Source organism: Lepisma saccharinum, chromosome 8, assembly GCF_977018435.1.
Source record: "Lepisma saccharinum chromosome 8, izLepSacc3.1, whole genome shotgun sequence".
NCBI classification, from domain to species: Eukaryota; Metazoa; Arthropoda; class Insecta; order Zygentoma; family Lepismatidae; genus Lepisma; species Lepisma saccharinum.
Genome location: NC_139236.1, coordinates 79665193 through 79692883, shown reverse-complemented (window position 1 = coordinate 79692883; position 27691 = coordinate 79665193). Strand labels below are relative to the sequence as shown.

The following is a 27691-nucleotide window of genomic DNA, read 5'->3' as shown; positions in this document are numbered from 1 at the left end:
GATTAGTTCGTTGTAAAACTTTTAATAGTTCTTAATGATATGCTCTATAATTTTAAGAAAAAATGTCCCAATAATGCAAAAAAATTACAGAAAAGTATTTCTCTTGCAGACTCTAAGAACCAATGCCTTTGGAGCACATATGTACTGATATGTACAGTCCTGGCTTTAAGAACTTCATGGAAAGACACGTCCGTGACTGTACAATGTATGTTTCTCTCTATGAAACTACACAATTAGAACATCATATTCAAGAAACATTATTGTGGAGAATATTGAAGTTTAATGAAGTAGAGTCGAATTACTTTCGGAACGTCTCCAGCGGACTACGCGAGTCTGTCTAGCGAGCCTAGTGGGCGTGTACAGCCTGAGCAGGGGCCTTAGCGATAGGTTCTGGGTTGAGATGACGTCAGCGGTTCGTTTCGTTGATTGGCTGCTTCGAGAGTTGTGACTCGTTCCGAAGCTTCAAATGCATAACAGCCAAAGATGTTATGGAAATAATCTCCCTCTACTATCACTTTTGCATTATTTTCAGTGGATATGTTCATACTCTAAGTTCATGTTGAATTTTCTTTTTAAAAAAGGAAAAGTTTTTACGGAACTACACTTTGCAAGATAAATGGACATTGTGCTTAAATCCAGGTGCTTGAATAGGCATTGTACTTACATGGGGGACAAAATTTGTGTGAACGTATAAGCCACACATGCATCAGTATGATACGTTAAAAAAAAGTTGTGTTGTAGAATATTGAAGAAAAAAAGCATGTGTCCATAGGTCCGCCCTGAGAAACTACGTTCAGCTCTTGTAAGTCAGGACAGTCGGTCCCTCTTTTGAGTCCCTGTCACAATTATTTTAACGTAAAACGCCAAAATGTCCCTTTTTTGTGACAATGATTTTTATCGGCATAGAATTACAGCAACAATACACCCTCTATAATATTACTATGAACCATGGTGTTGTTGGGTAGAAATTATTTCAGATTTCGCTATCAACAATGTGCCATATTCCAATTTTCTTAAAACATTGGAGCTGCTTCTCTGTTTATACCTGGAACGTGTGAATTAGAGTCCAGCGCAGATAATTCTGCCGTGCAATGCGCGACAGAACTAAAGAAGCAGTGTTGCTAATGGAGCAGATAGAAAAATCGCTGCGGTGCGCCGATGCACAGCTGTTACGTACAACAATAAAATTAGAGAATTCAGGTCTATCTAACGTTGAGTTTTAAACGTCATGCATTATACCAGGACTAGGATTAATATGTACTAACAAGTGACTATGTATGTAGCTACATACATATGGACTAAAAATTCGCAAAATATGAACTAACACATAAGTAAAATTACCAAAAATGCTGCAAAGAAGACTTCTTCATACGATTCCTTATTTGAGTGATTTCAAACAAAATAAAAAAATATATATATTATTTTTCATTGCATTAATGCACTGGTGGCGTTCTAACTTTTCACTCCCAAAACCCGTATACACTGGTATGGAACTGCAACGGCAGATAATAACATGCCAACGTGTTAAACCGCTACAATTGCACCATAACACTCCTCCTGAAGCAGTATTATTATTTCCTCTCTGAGATCGGCGACAGTCGGTTGCCTTTGTTGTACATTTACAAAGGATGCCGGCTTCCACAACAATAACAAGTACATATACTGCCACTAGACGATAAGCTGCGCGGCTTTTTCTTTTGTTATGAACCAGGGCCGGCGCTAGTCATTTTGCCTCCCTGGGAGGTGGCGGCAGATGCCGCTCTATTTCGACCCCCCCCCCCCCCGGTCATTACGCAGCAACGGAAAATTGAAAATCAATATATTCCTAACTAAAACATCAAAATATAAAATAAATAATGAGACTTCTTATGCTATTTCAATACTATTCAGCGCAAAAGAATATCTCGCTCGATCACAGTTTTCAATAGGCTTATTTTTTTCTTCTCTTCAAATTTTGCCGCTCTGGGCGATGGGACGGTTCGCCCTCCCCTTCCGCCGGCCCTGCTATGAACTTGGTCACCCATCAAAGCATGGCAATTTTAACACAGAAAACAATATGTATCGCATTAAGCAGCAAAAATGACAGCCTCCTCTATGCAATTTCTACAAGAACACGTGCCGGAGCCAGAGTTGAAATGATGTTGGAGCCACATAATTTATTTATTTTGAATAATTCCAAAATTATGAAATATGAACAATTTGTTGCTGCTGTTCGCTGCTCTCTTGTCAAAATGCTTTATTGGGATGCTAACACCATGACTGGCTTCCTCCTTCATGAACTCGTGCACGTTGCTTAGAATTTCCCGAGCTTGGCTATGCAAGGTTTTTGATTTCAACTTCGACAGAACTGGAGGCATTATGGAATTTAACGTTCATTAGCAAACACACACTTTTACATAAACACACGCAATACACGCACACAACGTCAAACCGGTCAAATACTTAGTATAAAATAAAAATATGGTGCTTCCAATCCAACAAAACTCACCGCCACTTAATCTGCCTTTTCCCCTTCCGTGACAGAAATAGTGCTTCATTATTACAGTTGGCAACACTAGTTACTAGCTAGCCAATAAACATGCACTGCATAAAAGAAGCAAGCACTACGCCGTGCTATATTGCCACATTAGCGTCCCTACCGAGCGGTGGGAACCGCTAGCTGGAGCGCTATTTAATTGTTTTCAATGATGTTTGCGCGAGTGTGTCCAGGAATGGAATGACAATGTGGCAACAATAGCGAAGGTTTTCGAGCAGGGTAGAACACATGATGCTAAGAGAGAGGGAGACGAAACGAAAATTCGTTTCTACGCAACGGCAAATTTACGTGTGTGGCACTCTACCTAAACGTAAGAATTTTGCCGTCTTTTTTTTGTTGTTGTTTTTTTGTTTTACTGTTATATAGAAAAGAAATAAAAACAAGTTTAAAGCATGAGAAGAATTGAAAGGACTTGAATTAAAACGGGTTAAATCCTGGTCTTCCTACGCAGGTAAAAACAATCACCCTTCCGACGCCAGTTTGTCTGGAGGACCAAAATTCTTTTCCACTTCAAAGGCTGGTGGCCCTTTGTGTATCGGCTGCCGCGAAGGCCAAGCTAAAACCTCGAAATTTCGAGGGCCGCCTCGGTTAGGCCCCTTTAGCCTTCTTCCCCCATTTCGATGTCGGCGGTTCGATTGAACTCCGTAGCCGTAGACAACTGACAATTCGCGATTAAAATTACCACCTGAGCGCTAGTGTCGCTTCCAATATGGCCGCTCTATGTAGGATAAATCTTTGTAGTAGCTGTGGTGGTAAGAAGAGCAGCGTTTTGTCATGACTGGTATGGAAGAATAGTTTAAATTACGCGATATATTTAAATATTGGGAATGCGATGTGAATTTCAGTTGAAGCTGTGCTGAGAACGAAGAATTTAATTATGATAGGCAAAAATAACACGGAAAACGCAGAGGAAACTAATGTATACGCACCGGTTCTTCAAGGCAGTGGGGTTTCATCTGCACCTCGGTTGTAACCGGAGCTCTCGGAAATGATTTGAAAATAAAGCAATTCACCTGTATTTGCAAAGCTTGGGCAGGGGGAAAATGTAAACATACCGTTTCAGTTCTTCCCCCAAACAGGCAGGCTGGTTTAATAATAACACAGGATAATAATAATAGAATTCACAATTTCATCGAGGCTCTCTTCACTGAAAGAGGTCTTACTGAATGAAACAGCAACATTAGCATGTCGATTTTATTTTCTTTAATTGTTGTTCCTTGCGGCACAAAAGTTCACTAATAAAACACCCTGCCTGTCCCAAAACACAGTTGCCATACTGCTGCTCAAAGAATGCCGGGAGCCTGCGCGCGAACTCATTCCCACGCACACGGGCAATTTGAAAAGGTATTCACGAACAGGCCTAGCGACTACCACCTCTTCCACCATCTGAAGGCCTTCCTGGGCGGCAAGCGTTTAGACACTGATGAAGAAGTGAAAACGACCACGAGTAACTGGCTATCATCACAGGCGGTAGAGTTCTATGAGGAGGGTATCCAAAAACTCGTAGTTCGTTACTATAAAATTTACTATAAATAAATAACATTTACTTTCTATTCTTTTATTGCAAAACGGACCTTACCTAAAAAATAACCCTCGTACATTGTTTTCGAAAAAAAAGTTTTATTCATAAAGAACGATTTAAAACTTTAAATAATAATAATAATAACAATAATAATAAAATCGTCTTTATTAGAGCGGGCGTGTTTCGGCCTCGATGGCCGCTCTCACAACAGACCCTTGTCTGGGTGATTACAAAGTAAAATACAAATGGAATATATGAACATACCCTGATTACATGTAAGCTGAATGAACAGTGAATATAAAAATACAAATTGAATAGAAATAAGAAAGAAAGAAGAAAGGATTATATGTATACACTACGGGACATAGATATGTTGGTCGCTTTATCTTTAGTACATATACATGTATGAAGTCAGCTGGAACAATGAATGAAACAACAATAGCAATAATAATAATAATAAATAGAATCATCTTTCGGAAAATAAAGTGAACAGACTTTTGCATTCTTCGTAATTTCCTTGCCGCATTTCAATGTTATCCCCCATGCCAATCTTCGGTCAATGAATTCTTGTTTTCCCTGATTTATTTACAAATTTAATTTTGTTGATTCCACGGGGTGGAAACACATGCAAACTTTTCATTTGTCCTGACCCACAAAATGATTTAGAGCAAAAAACTGAACAGTAGACGTTATTCTTTCGAGCATTTCACATGCTTTGAACGACTTCCTATCCTACATAGAGTAGTTCCGGAAAATCCCCCAGATGACATATCGGATAATTTTAATCGCGAATAGCAAATTACAACTGAAACGTTACGGGACAGAATTTTTTGGGTCGCGACGGGAAAAAATCGCAATTTCCCGAAGCTCTGGAAATCTCGAATTCTACACGTCATTTTCACTTTAAGTGATTGTTTTCGCATTTCTGGTACAAAAACGAACAATTTTCGATAAGTTCCAGACATTTACAATGCAGAAAACGCCAGTCCCGACATTTCTGGATCCCGCACATTTTCTACTACCATTTTCTAATATTCGAAACATATCCTATTTATGTTCATTGTTGGATAACAAGTTCTGATTGATTGATTTGGTTTATTTTACTTCGCGTTTTGTGCCTCTTAGCTAATTCGCCAAGATGGGGATGAGTGATGAAATGATTAAATTGATGACTAGACATTCACAAACAACCAAGTCCGAACGGGATTCGACCCCGGGGCTCCTAGCGTTGCAGCGCGATAACAGTTCTGGATCAGTTCTAGACATGTATTAGATATCCAGAATTGTATGTATTTTAGATATCCAGTTTTGGACAAGATCTGAGTATGTTTTGGATAACCAGAATTGGATGTGTTTTGGATATTCAGTTTTGGAAGTGATCTGGCGACGTATTGGATATTCGGAATTAAACAATGTTTCTTACAACCAGTTCTACACACGTTTAGGCTGTGTATTGGATATCAAGAATTTGTCGAGTTTTAGATGTCCAGTTTTGGATATCCTATAGACGTCCAATGGATATACAGAAATGGATATCTAATGGACATCCAATGGATATCTATGGACCTGATCTGGACATTGTGGATATCCAATGGATATCCCTGGGAGATTTGTGCTGTATGGGCAGGTCCTTGAGACGCTGTAGACTACATTTTGAATCTGGCTACAGAGACCTCAGCAGTGTGGGTATATACAGTTAACAGGGATGGCCAAATACGAATATCGGATAATTTTCTATGCTCATTTCAAATATCCGGATATCGGATATCCGAATTGCCCGAATATCCTACATCGGATTATCCGAAATGTCCGGATATCCGAATGTGTGCATTATCCGGATAGTTTTATCCACTGGCGTACGCATTTTTTTTCGGGAGGGGCTGAAATTATAAAGGTGGATAGTACATAGCTGTATTGTAATGGACTGTACAAACAATAAGATATATCGTATTTTTAGAACTTTCCTTTCTCAAAAATTGCAGTATGGGATCATTTTAAGGGAGGTTGGCATTTACCAATCTGTTTTCTCCTGAGTTATTCACTTATTTTATTTGAACATGTTGATTTTCTAAAAAATTCGGACGGGGCTGTAGCCCCATCTACGTACGCCAGTGGTTTTAATTAGTGTTGCCCACGAAACGGGACAGGCTTCTCAAAATTCGAGACGAGGCACGAGACAGCTCGTGAAAAGTCTCGTCTCGTCTCGAAAAAAATATAAACAAAATAACTAATCAATTGCAAATATTTGGGCCTCCCCCGTGGCGCAGTGGTAGCGTCGTCGCCTTGTAATCAAGGAGCCCCGTGTTCGATACCCGGTGGAGGCACGTAGTGGTTCGGATCCCACTTTAAACCATAGGTCTTGTCCCGATTAGCCTTACTGTGCATAAAGTGGAGTTAAAACAGTAAATCAGCACATCAGCAGTAACTATTTATTTATTCGGAATAAAGCATTTCCTTTTGGAAACCCAAATCAGCTTCTATTACATGAAAAAAGATCTGTAAGATTCCCCCTCGAAAAATCCTAATTCGTCACACGTTGTCCGTAACGAATTTGCCAGACTTTAGCCTAAGAGTTCTCTTCCATTCTCCTTGCGCAAAACGATCCGGAGGTAGTCACTGCCATTGTTTACTACGGCCCTGTTCCAGCCATACTGGCGACAATCGTCATAAAATTTCTCGCCCAAACAGACCCTTCTTTCATTTGCGACCCTCTTCTCTAAATCCACAGCAGCCTCGAGCGCTGGTTGCAAACTCCTAAGATTTCGTACTAAAAACCTAGGTAAAGGTAAATTTCCAAGTGCATGTAGCACAGTGCCATTTACGGGATGTGGGGGAAAGGTCATTTTGCAGGCGAAGTGATCAGCACCACACTCCGGCCGCTCTTGCCGTCCAGGATTGCCCACATGCCCAGATTGATATGAGGCTGGGAGCCCCGGAGCTGCTTTATGCTGGGACCATCCGACATTTATTCACCCACTCTGGGATTCGAACCCGGGTCTCCCGCCTGGCAGTCAGACGCCCTAACGACTACACCACCACGGCTCTAAAAACCTAGTGAAAAGCTTATATATTCTACTTTGACGTAACGAACATAAAATTGCCTGAAGTCATAGGAGTAATAAGCGACTTGCGACAGCAACAAGTGTAGCTTGGAAATGAACCCTCAGTAATAAATGCATCCTTCCGAACGGAAGCGACTCGACCGACAAGCGGCATGGGTTGCTTTGTCGTTTGCGTGTCGTTCGTATTGGCCCGTTTTCTCATAGTGTCGTGTTTGTCTGTTGGTAGTGAATTCACAGTGAAAGCTTGCTTATAGACTAAGGGAGATTTCACATCCAAGCGACCCGCGACTCGTAACACGTGTCGCTTCAGGATTGCACCATTCGAACGCAGGTTTATGCGGCCTGCCATGCCCCTACGCTGTGAAACATTGCTGTTGATTGGCTCGTTCCAAAGCGACATCTGTCGCGTGTCGCTCCGGTCTGAAAGCTCCCTAAAGGAGCTTGTCGCTTTGGTGCGAAAACTCTGTGTCGCTTGTTGCCTGTTGCTTCAACCTAAAAGCTATCTTGGGGATTTTCCACACCGAAGAGACAAGCGACAGGTGTAATTCACACACAAGCGACAAGCGACACAATCCCCTTCAGTCTGAAGGAAAACATTCACCCCGCATCCGTGAACAACGGACTGAGGCGTCAAGAGACACGTGCAGCTTCTCGCATGTCTTCTGTTCGAAATGTTGCATTGACTACTGAAAGTTCGCTTCAAAGCGACTCGTGTCGCTTGTCGCCTGTAACTTTGGTGTGAAATCTTCCTTACAGGAAACTTTTCGAACCGAAGCGATACAACAAGTTGCACGTCTCGCTTGTCGCTTGCATGTTGTTCTGCTTAGGCCGTTTTCTGGATACCGTGTATCGTCGCGAGGGTTGTTATCCGCGCATGCGCGGTGAATGCTTGCTTATAAGCTGAAGCAGGCACGTATCCAGGAATTCCTTTCGGGGGGGGGGGGGGGCTCAACACCATTTTTTAAGGGGTATAGTAAGAACCTCACAATGGTATGTTTAATACCAGTGGTGGAAATTGGGTTCCAAAACGGGGGGGGGGGAGGGGACGGAGGGCGGTGCAAGGAAAGTTTACTTTCTCTTGGTAGACAAGGCTTAACATTAAGAGGCCATAATGTTGAGGCAAAAAAATGGGGAGCAGCTATCCCTTAAATCGTCACCACTGTAAGGCTGTCATTTAACGTGAAATGGGAACATTTTTTTACCACTCGACTCCTCTGTTTCCATGCATTAACATTGTAAGCCGGGACCATCTCAGTATGTATGTGTGTCCATTTCTTCTCATCAGGCATAAAAACATCTATGGTGTCTTTGAGTGTTTTTACGAAGCTGTTACACATGCACGGGATGGACAATCCACTCGACAACGCGAGATTCAAATTGTGGGCTGCGAACTGGACGCAAACATCTCTCGAATATTTCTCTCTGATTCGAGCCTGAACACCTGTCACAGCTTCCGCTGTCTTGTCATATATCGGCACGAAACAAAGGAATACAGCTGGATCACGAAACAATTAATGCACAGTGAAAACCCTTCCGTTCCTAACACATCTAAAGTTTCGTCTCCCAGTATGATCAAATGCTTATTCATTCATCTCAGTGACGTGCCCAAGGGAGGGTTGGTGAGGTCATAACCCCATCCCAGTGTTCTTTTTTTTTAAAAAAAAGAAGAAGAACGTCAACACAGGAAAAAAATGGCAAAATCAGGACTGACCTCCAAAAATAGTATGCGTAACCCCTCTCCCTTCCGAAAGTCCTGGGCACGCCACTCTTTATCTCGGACACATTTTTTAAAATCAACTCACCAGAAGTTTTTATCATTCCGTATTGGAGATTGAAGTACGATGCGTTCTTCCTGCAGGTTTGGATATGATCCTTTAGGGTGCTGTCGTCTGCCTGCCTTCACATCTAACCTTAACAAGGCCCTAATTTTCCATCCTTGTGACTTGGATTTTCAAGACTTAAGAAGCTTTCATACCGAAGGGACAGGCGATACATGTCGATTGGAATGGGCCAATCAACAGCAACGTTTCACACTGTAGCGACACATTAGGCCGCACAAACCTAATTTCGAATTGTGAAATCTCCCTTATTAGGCCACTATCATTGTCCCCTCGAAGTAGTAGCTTTTGCTGACCACAGAAGGAAAAAAATTATCCTCAACCGGTGATAATGCTCCTCAGGTTTCTTCTCTCTCCTATATTTTCTGTGCTTGTTCACTATACAGGCAACACCTTACGATTTGATATACACAGGACATCTACTGTGTAGACATTTTAACAAAAAATCGGTTGAAGTCAAGGATGGCTAGGTGGCTCGGTTGGTAGAGCTCTGATTCGGGTCCTGGTAGAGCCTGCAATTTCCGCCTAAAATGTCTACATATGCAACATCTTCTTGCTTTTTCTTCTCGACATTCATAAAATTTAATTTTCGGCTGTCTCTTTATGGTAGTTAAGTGTTTGAATGTGTTTCGAACCCAGTAGGCTTAAGCAAAAGTATTTTTTTATACCATACCATGAAATTCTCGGACTGCAGATATGAAATTTAGTTCTGGCAAAACTAAATCATCACTCAAAACTTTGATTTTCAGTTGACCTATGCAGCTTATTTCTGTTTTAATAAACCACTCCAATATCCGGTACTGCTGAAATATTCACTTGAGAGAGAGAGAGAGAGAGAGAGAGAGAGAAAGAGAGAGAGAAAGAGAAAGAGAGAGAGAAAGAGAAAGAGAGAGAGAGAGAGGCAGGCCTTGATCTCTTCGGCCCTCGACCCGAACTAGCACTACACTGAGGCCCCGGAAGTTCTGTTGTCGTCAATGTCTTCATTTCCGAATCACTATATCTTATAAAGCAACCAGAGGACGCTGACTGATCACTAATCTACTGTATGAATTGTCACACTTACCTCTGAAATCTCATTAACCGATTCTTTGTAAGATCAACCGAAAAATTCAATCCGCGTATTTATATCCTCATTATATTCTAGAACGTTCCGCAGATAAAACGATTCGTTAATATTGCCAGTAGTTGACTCCTTCTCTCATTCAAGAACGTACCCTCTCCCGCCTTCCAGAGATTAGAAATTACAACAAATCGCCCTAAGTGTGGCGCTACCTTTGTTGTGCAGCTTCCAAATGCTGACAAGTTTCTACATAGTGCTCAAGTGCGCTGCGATAACACCGAAAGCTCAAGAAAAGTGTACGTGCAATATTATCAACAACAGTTTTATAGAACATTCTCCGTCTTGCCTTGATAATTGTCTATCTCCTTGAATCATCGTCACATTATTCAAAAAGCCAAATACCTTATTTTATCTAGTGAAAAATAAAAAAAATCCTGAAGGGGGACTCTCCGTCTTTTCTCGATAATTATTTCTCTCAGATTTATAAATGTATTATCTTCACATTATTCAAGACGCCAAAAATCTAATTTTATCTAGTGTAAATTGAAAAATTTCCTGAGGGGGGGGGGCCTCGAGCCACCTCATCCCCACCTTGGATACGTGCTATTAACAATAACAGGGGTATAAAACATTCTCCGTCTTGCCTCGACAATTATTTCTCTCCTTAAATTATTTTCACATTATTCAAGAAGCCAAAAACCTAATTTTATCTAACGTAAACTGAAAAATTTCCTGGGGAGAGGGTCGAGCCCCCTGTGCGCCATCTTGGATACGTGCTCTTATTAATAACAAGGTTACGGAACATTCTCCGTCTTGCCTCGATAATTATTTGTCTCACATTATTTTATTTCACGCTACAAGAAACCAAAAACCTCATTTTATCTAGTGTAAACTTAAAACTTTCGGGGGGGGCTCGAGCCCCCCTCTGGATACGTGCCTGAGCTGAAGTGTCCCTGTTGTTCGTTGCTTCAGTGTGATACTTCCGTGTCGCTTGTCACATTCAACAAGACACAGGAGATAAGCGACAAGCAACATGTCTCGCTTGGAAACGAACTCTCAGTAAACGTAACTTTCCGAACCGAAGCACCACGTGTCTCTTGTCGCTTGAGTGTCGCTCAAATTCGGTCGTTTTCTTAATATCGAGCGTAGAATAGCCTCGATCTGTTGATACTGCCGTGCGGTGAATACTTTTATCACAGACGGAACGGAAGGGGATCCTGTCGCTTGTCACTTCAGTGTAAACCCCCGTATGGCTTGTCGCCTGTCGCGTGTTCCTTCTGTCTGAAAGATCCTTACGTGTACGATGGATAGAGAGTGGATGGGAGCCAGAAAAGCAAGGCAGATTCTATACACTATCTAGCTATTGATAATCAACAAACTTTATTTGAAATACTTATGTTCTTATGATTAAGGAATCATATTTTCACTATACAGTGAGCAAAGTGATTTAAGGTTTAACCCATTTTCGAGAATAATGTTTTGTCATGTCTCCCAGTTTTGTTGGCATGATATCCTGCATTAATTTACGAGACGAGACACGAGACGGGACAAACAAATATTTTCGAGACGAGACAGACCAAAGTCTCGTCTCGTCTCGCCTCGTGGGCAACACTAGTTTTAACGCTTATCTGTTTTACGGGCTATCCACATATAAGGTAGGTGAGCCAAAGGTAACCCGTGTTCCCAAGTAACATACGAAAATCATATTGGTATTTAACATAGCTAACAAATAGCACTCCATGAACATACCCAGTACCCCTCAGGTGCACCATGCACAAAAGGAAATGTCTTGGGCTGCCAGCAGCCATTTTATTTAAGTGATCGTGAAACCCTTTGGGTTCGAAGAGACTGTGCAGACCACTCCTCCACGGAGGTCGGCTGTTCGTTGTTACTGTATATAATGCATGTCAACAATAAAAAGTTTGACACCAACAATTTTCTCTAATAAGATGTAGAAACATGAATATATATATATATATATATATATATATATATTTAGCCCAAGCATTATTTTCTAAACCAACTATAAGTCGTGGGCAAACTTTGGGAACAGATGTAAGTTTTGTAAGAAGAAGTTACAAGCAATGTTTCAAAATATCTATTTGTACACGTTGTTAATTACTCCTATAACTAATTAACAACGTGTACAGATAGATATTTTTTTTAAAAAAAAAGTAAAAACAATGTACAAATCCTTCATGAAATCTATACTCGATTATATTACCATATTTGACTTTGAACAACTTTTAAAACGGCGGTTAAGGATGGTAACTGCGAAATATTTTATAGTGAATCACGCTCCCCTAGAAAGCAGCCAAGTCATAGGCTGAAACACTGTTACAATTTCATCCCCTCCCGAAAAAAGAAAACTGCGTGCGCTAGCGTCCTTATTTCCCGTTATTTAAACAAACACAGATTTTCATATCATATTAGTCTTTGTAAAGGCTTGTAAACAAAACACATGCTTGGAATCCTGCTGAAAAGACACAGGGATTAAGACATGAGATGAATAAAAAATATTATGACAAAGGTGGATTCTAATATTTGTATGTTGATTACTATTTGTGCGATAGAAACTGCTCGTAACCAATAAGTACATATTACAAAACGGAATACGGGATAATTATCAACTACAGTCAGACTTATTTAAATATAACTTACCATTAATTTCTAATTTATTCTTTGGTCCTCTGTGAGTTGGGTCTTCTTTGATGTTCCCGACCCCTGAAAAGAGAGAAATGTGGTATCAGAAATTGTTATCACACAATGGTGTAAGATAACTTAATTGTTAATAAATGAAATACTGAAAACTAACATAAATACCGGACAAAAAAGCATGTGAGATATGAAAAGACAGGGATACAGTCCTTTAATAATGTATTCAAGTTGGAAGGTGTTTCTCATGACACTTATGGTGCATTTATTGTTTGTTTTTAATTTTTGCAAAACGCGTATGCTACTACAATCATGGTCACTAGGGCACGTAGATTAATTTTCGGAGGGGGCTGGAATTATTACGTATCTGCGTTCTAGAATCTGGATGGGATGGGATACACTATAAAAAGTTGTTCAAAGATGGCAGGAGGGGGACACTTGAAGGCGAGTTTGCATTTAACACTTTGTTTTTTCCACAGTTCCTTGCTACTTTCATTTGATAATTTTGATTTTCTCAAAATTTCGGGAGGAGCTATATCCCCCATCAGCCGCTCCTGCGTACGCCAGTGACAAGGGCACTGTTTTCAATCCTTTTATAATCTTACCTCAGTGTTTAAATCGCTTGGAGTTTAAACTTAATTAAAAAGTTACAAGAAACGTTCATTTTTCCACCAGATTACATCTATCAAGATACTACAAGAATAGTGAAGACAAGAAACTTCAGTGAATAGTACCACCCATGAGGACAGAATAAAAGATTTACCAAACCATACAAACGCATTCATAACCAACAATAACTACACAGAGTTTTCCAAACATTCGTGGTGTTACAAAAGAGAAATTTACACATTCATTTTTCTGTGGTAATACTATTTTCCCTTTCTTGTATTCACGGGAACAGTATAACTTTTAATTCAAGAATCAATAACTAAAGCTGCAGCAGCCAAGAACCTCGTGTTCGACATTCAAACTTGTCTGAACATCTAACAGTGGGTTATGTTGCTGAATGTGAATGATGTCAACAGAAGGCTTATTGAAGGAACAAAACATGCTGCTATGATCAATTTCCTTGAAAAACTCAAACCGGAAGATGATTTTGGCACCGGGTGTACGCAGAAGCAGTTATCGTCAAATCGCAGTCTCGTCAAATTCAGCGAAAATGCTCGATACGTACGGAAGGAAACAAAACACCAGTAACTTAAAACGATATTCCACGAAATGTTCGTCTACTTACAGTGCACTTGTGCTGCCCTGGGGAAATCTTCAAAAATTCCATGCTTTGTTTGGAGCGAGACAACGCGCGTGTATTCAAAATGCAAGGTTCACTCACTGTTGTTGTTTGGCTTCGTGTTGCACGGGGATCACGTGTCTGGAGCAGTGTTGCAGCCTCATTTTCTGCAATGACCCTATGTCAAATCATGGTGCATGAATCATTATTTGTGTGAAGAGACTATTCGTCCAGAAACAAAATCTTAGGCCTAAATCAATTCCATAATTTGTGAATACTGGGACTAATTCAAGCTTAATGCTGTATAAATGTACTCAAATGTATATGCAAAACAGAAGAAGCAAAATTGGTATAGAAGGAAAGATATGCGTCCAAATTCCACAGGCTTTGTGTGGATAATTTGTTGCGTGTAAGTTATTTTACATATTTTTCCCTCCTCTGATATCTAATCGCGACGATAAGGATGAGAAATGAATCGCTGAAATGATCGATGATGGAAGAATCGTCCAACAAACGTCAATGTGGTGTTCAGCCTAAAAGTATACCGCGGATATAAATTTATTTTAGGTTGAATACCCTGCATTAGGGATCACGTGTCTGGAGCAGTGTTGCAGCCTCCAGGTGTTACCTGCATCCTTGGTTTCTCAGTGTATGATGCTTACGTGGTGGGAACGGGCAACTTCCTTTTAGTGGTCACCCAAGAATTTTATATATATATATATATATATATATATATATATATATATATATATATATATATATATATATATATATACCTAGGCTCAGGTGGGTTTAATCGTTTTTTTTTTCGGGTTTAACCTACCCACTGCACTTCGCCACCCGGCACACCAACTAGCAGACCACATCAAACTGCTAAACCATAGTAATGTATATTTTTTTTTATCCTTTATTCTCTTACGATTTCCTGGTTACCTCTGTGCCCCTGTGGATAGCAAGTTTGTATGTTTGAATTGATATTAGCAGATGTTACAGTAATGGATACCTTACGACTTTTGTCAGAAGCATCGAGAGATCAATTGCAGGTGTGTACTATTATCTTCAGTCACAAGCATAATAAAATAGCGATAGCATAGATAGTATACATAGTATTCCCCGATAGTCGATTTTTTTTGAAGAAATAGGCTGTTTCGTAGAACGTAATAGTTGTGTTATTGTAATAATGTAGTAATCATGTAATTTATGCAGCCCGACCCTGTGGCCGAGTGGTTAGCACATCGCGCTGCGACGCCAAGGGTCCCGGGTTCGAATCCCGGTCGCGCTTGGTTGTTTGTGAATGTCCATTCATCAATTGCATCATTTCATCACTCATCCCCATCTTCGCAAATTAGCCAAGAGGCACAAAACGCGAAGTAAAATAAACTAAATCAATCAATGTAATTTATGCTATTTGGTATACAAACTGCAGTAACGAATGTATTCAATATTGAGCAAACATAAATACGTTGCTGTTCAACATACATATTGTAATATTTTGTCTAAAGTACCTGCAGAATCTACAGCTTAATATAGGCCTATGTAATTTCTTAATAAAGATTAAACGTTTGCATTTGTGTACTGAGCTCTGATATTTTGTTCTACTTCATTTCAATATTAGAAGTGTTGTGCATTTTAGATAGCAAAATTAATCTCGAGTTATAGGTAAAAGAAGGGATGTTCGCCATGCTGGGAATTCACCGTACTTGTGGTTTTTGTAATCGTAGATAGAAACTATAGGTTGGAAACACTTACTGATGCCTGTAAAAAATCAAGTAACATGTGCCTTGTTTCCACTGAAAACTACAGTGTGGTGAGGGAACTAGCAAGCAAGCAGTACAGTTTGCAATGAGTAGTTGCGTCTACACAGAAGACAACGAAAGGTGCCGAATTTCAATACTACGTTGGAAATTGTCATTTCGTGGCAGATAAGAATTATTTTTCTTCCCTTTAATTATTGATATCGTAACCTCAAACCTTAAAAATGTCGTGAAAAGATTTGCTTTGGAAAGCATGCATGTACAAGTAAACATGTTGTTTTCTTTCGATTATGCATTTGCTGGTAAATTCGCCAGAGTAACAGAAAATGTGTCCAATTTCCCTTCTTACAGGCGATCTTTCACACACAACTTGCTCACAATGCATATGAACATTTAGGCCTATGTTTCTTAAACATGTTTGTATTGTATCTTTTTTTAAGCAGTTTTGTATTGTCATTTTTAGGTCTTTTACACTTTGTTGTCGTTGGCAACAACTTGTATTTCATACACTTAAACTGACGATAAAATGATAAGTTATATGGCGAAATTCCCAGCATGTGGCGGGAATTTCGCCACTTTTTCTCATTTTAGTATTTTTAATATTACGTCATAAGTATAAGTAACACTTCCCCTTCTTTACCCTAATAACAGTCGTGATCGCATTCTAAGAGTCTAAAATGCAATCTTCATTAGTATACACCTCTATGACATTCCTTCATTTCAGAAATCATTTAAATACCAAAGTTAATTAAAAAACCCACTGGGTTTTAAAATTATTTTCTTTCAAGTGGACCCTGCTTGTTTTAGACGTCTGTGGGTGATTGCTTACTTATAGATATGAAAAACGCGATCGTCCTTTATTCTTAAGTTAATCGTCGATTTAAGGAAGAAGATTACAGTTTAAAACACTGGTGAAACCTTTTAAGTTGCAAGAGTGGGTGTTTTTATTCACATCGGCGTTGAAAAACATTTATTAATAAAAAAGCTTTATCTACTTTCCGACCACGGAAGACAAGACTAGTTCGACAAGAGACGAATCTAGACTGTCTCGGGAATCTGTGAATCGAGGCCGCGCATAACGGTACAGAAGGGAGGAAAAGCTAGTGGGCGGAGCAAAGCAGTGATAGTTGCTGCAAAGAGCTGGCAGCTGCAGCCGCGTTTTCCTCTCCATGCACTCCTCTCCCCTCTCACACATTCATTGGTCGAGTCCTCTCTGCAAGCACCCACAGCTTGATAATAATAATAATAATAATAATATTTTATTGTCATTAAGCTTGTACAGCAATAGACAACGTCAAGAACATAATACATGTGAAATATATTATAAAATAATATAAAATTATAACCCATTTTATGTTAAGGTGCACTAAAATACAATATTTTTAATTTCAAGAAATTCTTGAGTTGAGTACAATGGTGTAGCAACTAACCAGGCATACAGTTTACGTTTAAATACATTCATAGGCATATTTGTCACATCAAGAGGTAGCTTATTAAATAGTCTTAATCCTAGAGCTTCATAACTATTCAGGGATTTTGAGAGTCTGTGATAGGGTATATTTATACGCCTGCTGTTTCTTGTAGTATAGGAATGTACATCTTGTCTACTTTGTAGCTGTGGCAAATTTTTCTTTACATACAACAGCACAGTGTAAATATATAGATTTATCACAGTCATAAATTTTAACTTAATGAACAGTGGCTTACAATGAACTAATTTGTGTGAGTTGGTAATTATTCTCACGGCTTTTTTCTGCAGTATTAAAATTTCTTGTACATAACTGCAGTTCCTCCAAAGTAAAATTCCATATGAAATAATGCTTTGAAAGAAAGCGAAGTAAGCTGATCTTACGTAATCTTCAGGTACATGACTGTTTAGATTCCTTAACAAATATATAACCCTGGATAGCTTGGCAGTTATGTATTTAATATGTGGTTCCCATGATAATTTATTATCAATGACAATACCTAGAAATTTCACATTGTCTGAGCTATTGTCGATCGGGATGCCTCTAAGACTGAAAAACATATGCTGAGTTTTACTTTCATTCAGCAAGAAACCATTAGCTCTGAACCATAAAGAAGATTGATACAGGGTATTATCAGTTATGCCTTTAAGGGTGTTAAGGTCAGAGCTGGCATTAAAGAAGGTAGTATCATCTGCATATAGTATTGTGTGAGCAGTGACGCAAAATGGTAAATCATTCATCATGAGAGCAAACAATAAAGGCCCAAGAACCGAACCTTGAGGTACACCGCATTTGACCTCGGCTACATTTGACCTCTCCATTCCTATGCAGACAATTTGTTTACGGTTCTGAAGGTATGAATGAAATAGTTTAAGATCTGTACCACCAATGCCATAGTATTTAATCTTTTTTAAAAGTGAAGTGTGTTCTACACAATCAAAAGCCCTGCTCAGGTCACAGAAAGAGGCCTGAGCAAAGTCCTTAGTTTCGAAAGCCTTAAGTACATTTTTGACTAGTGAGTCCATGGCATCAATTGTTGACTTACCCTTCCTGAAACCAAACTGTGATTTGCAAATTAAGTTATTATGGTCCAAGTAATTGCATAATTGAGAATGCATAATTGATTCTAAAACTTTTGAAAACACTGGAGTCAGTGAGATGGGACGGTAGCTAGCTAAACAATTTTTCTCACCTTTTTTATAAATTGGTACAACCCTTGATAATTTCAATACATTTGGAAATGTTCCTTCCCTAAGACATATATTTATACAAAAGGTCAGTGGAAGAATTATAGAATCTATGATTTTTTTCACAAGATTACTGGATAAATCATAGATATCTACACTATCTGATGGTTTCAGCTTTTTCACAACATGTATAATTATCTCTGGAGTTATTTCAGAAAAAACAAATTTTATTTCAGAATGTCTTACGCTATACTGTTCAAGTAAGTCAGAAACTGTTTCAGAGGGTCGTACAATGTTGTTACGAATTTCCTCAACAGAATTAATACAAAACTTATTAAAGTCATTAGGGGAGATTTCTATAACATCTGTTTTGCTGTATTTGGCAATCGAATTAAATAATTTCCAGGCAGTCTTGCATTTATTCCTGGATGCCTCAATATTAGTTAGATTATACAATTTCTTTGATTCATTTATAGCCAATTTGTATTCCTTTCTTGCCCTCAGGTAGATTGATTTAGCCTGATCTGTCTTATCCCTCTTAAATAAATCTAAGTATAGTAAAACCCTACATTTCATACCGGCTAACTTAGGAGTGTACCAATCAGCATTATTTTTTTGTATTGTCTTCTTATTAACTTTAAGACTAACTTTACACCTTTTTTGGGGAATACTCCTATCATAAATATCTAAAAATACCGTTAGAAACTTTTCAAATGTTACATCAGCCAATGTGTGTTCTGTATCCAAGGACTGAGGTTTACTTAACAGATCTAGCCAGTTTATATTACAGAGCAAATTCCTGAAGTTTAGTATTTTATCATCCGTTATTGGTCTTGAGATCACTATTTTAGATTCCTTACAGTTACAATCACAGGGTTTTAAGTTATGTATTTTTAGCCAAGGAGAATCATGATCTGAGTATGCAAATACAGTTACATCACATGTTATACGAGATGTTTTTATGTTTGTGAATATATTGTCCAGGCATGCCGAACCCCTAGTGGGTTTATTATTCATATAGTTAAAGTCAAACTGCCTAAGCAGATTTTTAAATCCAGTTACACTTTGTTTATCTTCTGTTACATCAAAATGAGAGTTTAGATCACCACCAATTACGATACTAAAGTGTTTCCATTGAGACTTACTGAAAAAATCTAACATTTCCTCAAGTTTTTCAAGAAAAACAGGATCCCCATTTGGTGATCTATAAAGCACAACTATTACAATTTTGAGGTCTCTAATAAGTAAACCCGTGGCTTCAAAGTTTAATTCACTACAGAGGAATTCAAGATCTAACTTATGACTAACATGTACAAATGCATTTTTTACATATATAGACACTCCACCATGTTGAATTTGTTCCCTACTATAACTGTTAACCAGATAGAAGTCATCTAGTATTTTGAAGGAAATTTCACTTTTATGGCACCAATGTTCACTTAAACAAACCGCTTTTGACACTTTATCATTCAAAATAATGATCTTATTAATCATGTTATTTTCTTAAAAGTCCAAATTTTGACCTTGTGCAGGAAAATATGGCCAAAAGTCACTAAGCTCAGGTAAATTGCAACCAAGGTTAGCAACACTGGTATGGATCAGCCAAATTCCTAGAAACTGGAAGGTGACATCAGTCCCTGTGCGCAATGCTGTCTGCGCAGTCAAGTTTTGAGAATGTGATGTTGACCCTACACCAGCGGCCTAGCTGTCTGCGGCCACTCCTACAGCCGAAACCTGTATGTATCATTCGAAGACACTCGACTCGGCCTCCAGGCGTGCTGAATCAACGGAATAATTTTAGAAGGAATTTCCCTCCTGTCTTTGGTCTCCAGTCTGATTCATCGACGAAAGTTACAAAATAAAGAAGCAGAACTCCCAGAGCGTACCCAAGAGGCGAACGGTTGGCGGTTCCTTCCCTTTTCAGGCCAGAATTAATGAAAGAAAAATGAACGTCGGATATGTGAAAATAGGATATTGATGGCCGCGTGCTCCAACGCCGATTATTTCGAAGTTCAGATGAACGAGATCAATTTTAATCCACTCTAAATGAACTTGGTTTAAAGATTTGCATTGCACCAACGAAAAACGACGTTCAGGAGATTTCGTTCACCTGATCCGAGATTAATTTGTAAGGCTGTACATGATTGGTTGGCTAAAACAAATGACAATCAAGAACCCAATAGAGTAATGGGATGTGTTAAAGGATCAACATGTAGGAGAAGAAAATAATTCGGTCTGCAAACTTCTCTGAATTTGAGAGATGTACTAATCAACCTTGTCACTATGTACAAGGATGTAGTGGAGTGTAAAAAAATAATAATATTAAAAAAAGAACTGACGACACAACACAAAAGGAGAAGGAGAAAGCATGGAGCCTTCTTCTACGGGACTTTATTTTGAGAGAACAGCGTACGCTGAACCTGGCCCGCTCAATAAAGATATATTATTATTGTTTCTATTATTACTGCACTGTCGTAAGTATTTGAATTTTTCATTTCTTAATTCTTATATATTTATATTGTCGTGTCGTGTAAATAGCCAGTAACATGTATTTTCGTAAATTTATACAATCATATTTCCAACACCATGTAGCAATATCGTAAACATTGCTCTGTTCTAATTTACCTTGCACGTAATATATGACATTTATATATGTTTTGTGTTCTGGGATAGAAAGTACAGTATTTATAAACATTACGACTTTGCACCACAGAACCACAAATTATTATTATTATTTTGGCAGTTTTTAGTTTACATAGTTCCATCAGTATCGTGAACCAGAAACATACACCAAAACGGTGGCGAATGGTCGATCAGAAGATAAACTCGTTTTGATGTTCCTAGATCGCGATCAAGTGTTGAACCGTCTTCGTGCAATGGAATTTTCCAGTGTTCCTTTCCCGATCCGAGTTTAAAATTTGATCTTCGTTCGTGCACACGGCTACGAGTTGTACTCCCTCCCGTCATTTTTGCGGTCATATCTTGCCGTTCTGAACATGCTACTTGTCTACTGACAAAGGTCCACTCAACACCGGGTTACGTAAGTTGAGGCTGGGGTAAGGGGTAGGTACAAACCAGTGGCGTATATTGAGTCCAAGATCTGGGCTATCTCACTCTGTCACGTGGACCTATGCTATGAATAGAAATAACTTTCCCAACTCATAAGAAATCACGTTGCCAACTCATAGGAAATCAGGTTGCCAACTCATAGGAAATCAGGTTGCCAACCCATAGGAAATCAGGTTGCCAACTCATAGGAAATCACGTTGCCAACTCATAAGAAATCAGGTTGTCAACTCATAAGAAATCAGGTTGCCAACTCATAAGAAATCAGGTTGCCAACTCCAGAATCAGCATCATCATCTCACTGATATGAATAATAATATTTACAATTTGTGATCGATTTTTCTCCTGCATTTTATTCTCTAGACGTCAGGCTTCGCACATAGCCTAGCTACCCTAGAATATACGCTCCTGGTACAAACGGAAACTCAAGTTTTAGGGGTGAGTCAGTAAAGTGCAAGAAAAGAAAATTATATTATTGTTATTATTAAGGAGAAAGGATAGTAGTAATAGTCAAGGGCGTCGCCAGAAGGTTTTGTCGGGAGTCCGGCCATTGATAAATCTTGAATAGTAGAGGTAAAGTTCCCCGTACACGAGCCATGAAGGCACATAGGGGATGTAGGGCCCAATACACTCTCGATATAGGCCATTTTGGAGGCGATGTGATCAGCACTACGCTCCGGTCGCCTTTACCCCCCCCCCACCCAGGTACATACTTCCGTGTAGAAATCCATAACACTTTTCTTTGTACTCATTACCATTATCGTTTTGTTAAGAGGTGCTCCTGCTCTTCTAATTAGTTAAAACCAGGAACTCAAAGGCTTTGATTTTCCCAGAAGGTCGATCAATTCCTGCTGTGGAAACAACAGTTAGTAGACCTACATCTTCCTAGAAATCCATTAAATCGCAATCTAGATTGCAACACGGGATTATTTGCTTTCTTTAAAGCTTGATATAATTAACGACAATTCTGCTTCTGCTGTCTCTTCGTTAAACGACGTGTGCGTTGTAGTTGCCCTTGCGCACGTCACATATGATCGTTTATCAAAACGGTTTACGCACTGTTGCTAACTTAGATATTTTAGAGCCAGATCTCGCTCCTGGTTTAAATCTGAAAATCAGGTAGAGCTCTCTCATTTAGGGAGAGCAGTCCTAAGTTCGAATCCCTGCGAGATCCCTAAAATTTTCGATTATGGTGTAGCATCGCAAGAATTATCGGGGCTGTTTGAAACGGAGAGATCTTACGGGTCCTGGTCAGTAGCGAAGCGTGACAGTTTTTACATAGTCATCGCAAGACTTGCCAAACGTCATGGTAAATCTTTCAACTAGGGGCAGGCAATAGGGGACAATATTTCTCCGGAGAGAGAGAGAGAGAGAGAGAGAGAGAGAGAGAGAGAGAGAAAGAGAGAGAGAGCGGCAAACGCCAAGGTCATGCGATATGTTATGCGATTCATAGATTCACATTCTAGTATCTGAGTGATAATATTATTTCACGGTGCTGTAAGTTCATGTCCACACTATCTCAAGAAAACGACAAATTCTGAGTTCGTTTAGCATGCATTTCCGTTCGATGAGAAGTTCCGAAATTGGGAAACAAAATCCTATCGAAAATACAAAATTTCAGGTTGCTACGTGATTTAAAATCGGAATTACTGAAAACAACAGAACGTACTTCCTGTTTTGTAAAGCAATATTTATTTTTTTTCTTCCGAAATCCTTATTTGAACCGCAGGATCCAAAAAATTAAAAGAAGAAATACTATGAAGGAAATACAATGGATTGAGAACTGCTCTTTTTCCAGTTAGTTTTTTTTTCAGCATGAGCCGTGGATAAATTTATGCTTTTGCTTACTTGTAATTTTTTCTATGCACCATTACTTTCATGCATTCTGTGTAAGTTGTGTTACGAAACTATTCATTAAGTATTTATCTTTAAAATCAAGAGCGTTGCATGCTTTACAGTGCTGGGAATAGCAGACACTTGGAGAAGTTCATCTTGATGATGTTTTTTATTATCTCAATAGGGTTACAATTAAGCCATACAACATTTCATTTTGAACAATATTAATACAAATAATGACTTGATGCCCTGCATGGTAAAAAAATATACAAAAGCTACATCTAAGGAAAATGAGATGAGTATACAGTATAAAGTGTTCTATAGTAGCAATGAAATAAAGAAAGTTTGAGAGTTATACACATTAAGAAGAAAGGAAAGTGTAAGGGTGTGCGGGTTTGGGTATGAGTGTGTATGAAATTAATGTTCTAAGTACATGGATGAGTCCTCCTCCGTAGTCGAGCGGGTTAAGGCGTTCACTCGTCTTGAGATCGTTCGCTGCGGGACGGCGTAGGTTCGAATCCGGCTCTGGTCGGAATTTATTCGGCCTACGTATAGGGCCGGTGGCAACCCACCATCGTGAGGAAATTGGGAAGCTCCGAGTGAGTGAGCGTAACCCGGTCGAGAAGACCTACAACAACGGCTGGGGGTTCGTCGGGCTGATCACCCGTCACCCCAATACTGGTCTAAGACCTCCACGCTATAACAGGTGACGAAGGAACAGTGTGGGAGGGAGACCAGCAGTCGGTAGGTAAGCCAAGGCCCGCCAAGGTGCTGTAGAGCTGTAGGGTTAAGTACATGGATGAACATTTTAAAACATATGTGTGCTGGGGGAGGGGGGGGGGGTGAAGCACTGAAAATAATATTACTGGAGTTAGCATTTATAGGCATGTGTACTTAGAAGACGGCAGAACTGCGCTTTGCTGGTACTTCGTCGGAACAAAAACCCTGCCGTGGTTGTAAGCATAGGGGCTGAAAAAAGGTCTTATGGCCAGACCTTCAAGCGCGGGGAACGGTCGAAGAACCTTGGATTCGGACAATTCTTGCGATGACCTGGGCGGCCTGACACATCATCACTCAAACAGGAAACGTAGCGGGACGGTTGGGCACCGGGAGTAGAACTGGGCTCTCCTTTCGATGTGCTAAACTTAGCGAATCTCTTGCTTATTTCTAGCCGTTTCACGGTGTCACGTGATTCATTTCGCGCAAATATGCGATTATTCTGACTTGTTTTTTCACTTCTCTAAAATATTTGAAATGCAATATTTTTATAATTTTCCTTTGTCATCGGCGCTTCCCCGATGACCGGATGCCTCGCCTCTGGTCCTGGTCTAGTAAGCCACATAGCAGCGGCGATGGAACTCTATGCGCTGTTCACGAGTCACCCAAGCCTCTTGGTAGCGCCTCTCTCCAAGAACTCTTCCGTCACGTAATTTACTTAGTTTAAGCTCCAAATATAGCAATTTTAATGAAGATGCAGAGAAGAAATACAACATGGTATACTTTCGTGCGTGTGTGTGTACGTACCTGGTATAGCGGTGTATATATTCATTATTTTTACTTGTTCTAACACGGAAACTAATGTCAAATAAATAGAAAAATGTTAAGATTTATAGAATAAAAAATGATAGTTCAATCTGATGAAAAAATTCACTCAACTGCTTTTATCTTTATTATCATTATTATCTATTTTCGAAGATACTGTAAATACAAAACTAATCCACGCCAATCAAATTCTTACCTTCGTGTAAGCACGGAGGAATGCATAACTTACATACCATATCAAGCAGTAAACAAATATTTAGTTTATTTAATTGGCACCTCTTCGGAGAAAGATCCGGCCACTCTCAAAATACGCCTTTCCACTATTCCTAATTCTCCACCAAATACTTCCGGACGATACGAGAATGAGAATCTCACTTCGTTATCATGATCCCAATTGCTCAATTTTAACACCCATTCGCCATTTCCTTCGAGCTATTCACAAAGCTTTCCATTCAGGACACTCGTTCACAACGAAGTGTTTTTTTAAGTATGTGCCACGAAATAGAAAGAAAAAATAAACCAGTCTGTTCAGGATGTGTGTGTATGTATATATATTTATTTCCTGTCTCCCTCTTCTGTTACATGATTGCGTCTCTGCCCGATTGTTTTCCGAGAAAACGCCACTTCCCAGAAATCGTCGCCATGATGACGAACCACGTGACTTCTCCCTAGCAATGGCTTACATCCTGTTTAGCTACTATCCGAAGCGAAACAATCTAACAATGTGGAAGAAGATGGGAGGGGGGGGGGAGAAAGATAGCTGCAAAGAGATTTCTGTGGAACAGATTTGCTTGAAGTCTAGCCACTGGAGAACTCGGTTTCCTCCAAGAACCACTTGGAGGTGATAATGATAACAAGAACACGTGATAATCGATATTCTCTTCACCTGACTGAATACTTCACTCATTACTAATCACAAAGACAAAATATGTTCCTCAGTCTGTTTAACATCGTAAATAAAACTCAAGCTTCGTTCATAATGATATCTATCCCTGCAATGATAGTAGTATCTGAATGAGCCAAGGCCTGTTTGTGCCCTCGGGCGTTTAATATTCGCAATTCATTTGCACGTACTTATAACTAATTTGCACAGGTTTTAATTAATTCGCACGTACTTAGAATTCATTTGCATGTACTTAGAATACTTTACATTTATGTATTTGCATGTTTATAACTTTTTTATGAATATATAATTATTTATTTTATGAAAAATATGTATATAGAAGGTAATTAGAGGTACTAAACGCTATTCATATGGTTTTATATTCATTACTGCAAAGTATGTAATGTAGGAATCGATAATATTAATGTTTATAATATTGAAAATAAGTTTTCTATGGTTTATGAACCGCTATGAACGGTGGTAATGGCTGTAGGTACAGGTCCAATTACGATTGGGGACGGTCCCGGTACTCGAACCCGAGATATGTAATATTATTAATTAGTACTATGCAGTAATTTCATCATGTTATGAAACACGGTGGTGCAACACGCTAGACAGAATACTGTCTTAGAATCTCGACTCGGCTCTGATGCCAGACAGAGAGAATGAATTAATATTCAGCGCAGGTAGACGAGAAAGGAATTTGGGGGAAGCGCGTTCAAGGTCAAATGACGTCAGAACGTCAGAACAAAGAAGGAATCTGATTGACCAATCAGAGAACGCGTCGGTAGATTTTCAGAACCGGTTTTTTCAAGGTTAACCAGTACGCAATAACAGGGGAAAGCTATGCAATACTGTAGGGCAGGGGAGGGATTCAACCAGACAACAAAGGATGTCTGGAAATGCACAGCAAGGGTCAAATCTCTGAAGCTATGCGGTTTCCGCCGCCAATTAATATTCCGCTCAGGTTTGCCTCCAAGGCACAGGACGCTTTAGCGCAGGTTTTTTTTTATTTGTACTATGAAGAAGGGAGAGCTATTAGGGACGGGGCCTACAGTTTTTACCATTTGCTTTTATCACGGGGTAACGAACCTAGGACCCTTTGATTATTGATTTAGGTAGTAAATGTATGTTACTATGTGCTATTTAACTTAATTTTGAGTTTATTTTTTACCAAACTTTGACTTTATGTCAAACATTTTCACAGCTTATCCTTATTTTTACCAAAATAACACTATTTGTACTATTCAAGCAACATTTTTTATTAAATTTTGCACTCACAAAAAGACATTTTTTCAAATTTAACTTATTATTTTACAACTTTAAGTTAATTTTTTACCAAAATAACACTATTTGTACTATTCAAGCAACATTTTTTATTAAATTTTGCACTCACAAAAAACATTTTTTCAATTTTTAACTTATTATTTTACAATTTTATGTTAATGTTTTTACCAAAATAACACTATTTGTACTATTCAGGCAACATTTTTTATTAAATTTTGGACTCGCAAAGACATTTTTTCAACTTTTAACTTATTATTTTACAATTTTATGTTAATTTTTTTTACAAAAATAACACTATTTGTACTATTCAGGCAACATTTTTTATTAAATTTTGGACTCGCAAAGATATTTTTTCAACTTTTTAACTTATTATTTTACAATTTTATGTTAATTTTTTACAAAAATAACACTATTTGTACTATTCAAGCAACATTTTTTCATTAAATTTTGTATTTACAAAGAGATTTTTTCAACTTTTAATTTATTATTTACAATTTTGTACCTATTTTTAACCTAAATAACACTATTTATACTATTAAGGAAAGACTTTTAGATACATTTTCGACACACAAAGTGTGTGTTCTCAACTTCTATCTGTTTATTTCACAAGTTTAGGCTTATTATTACTCAAATAACACAATTCTATCTGTTCAGGAAAGATTTTTAGTTATATTTTCGACACACAGAGTGTGTGATCTCAATTTCTATCTGTTTATTTCACAAGTTTAGGCTTATTATTACCAAAATAATACAATTCAATCTGTTC

The 27691-nt window shown here is 38.8% G+C and overlaps 1 protein-coding gene across 1 annotated transcript in view; it reads right to left on the bottom strand.

The window, feature by feature from the left end:
* Positions 1 to 27691, bottom strand: part of shn (zinc finger protein schnurri) — a 129418-nt gene that overhangs the window by 55316 nt on the left and 46411 nt on the right. The window contains exon 2 of the mRNA XM_083127893.1: positions 12680 to 12742. Within this exon, the coding sequence (XP_082984019.1) occupies positions 12680 to 12742 (63 nt within the window). The remainder of the gene's footprint in view (positions 1 to 12679; positions 12743 to 27691) is intronic.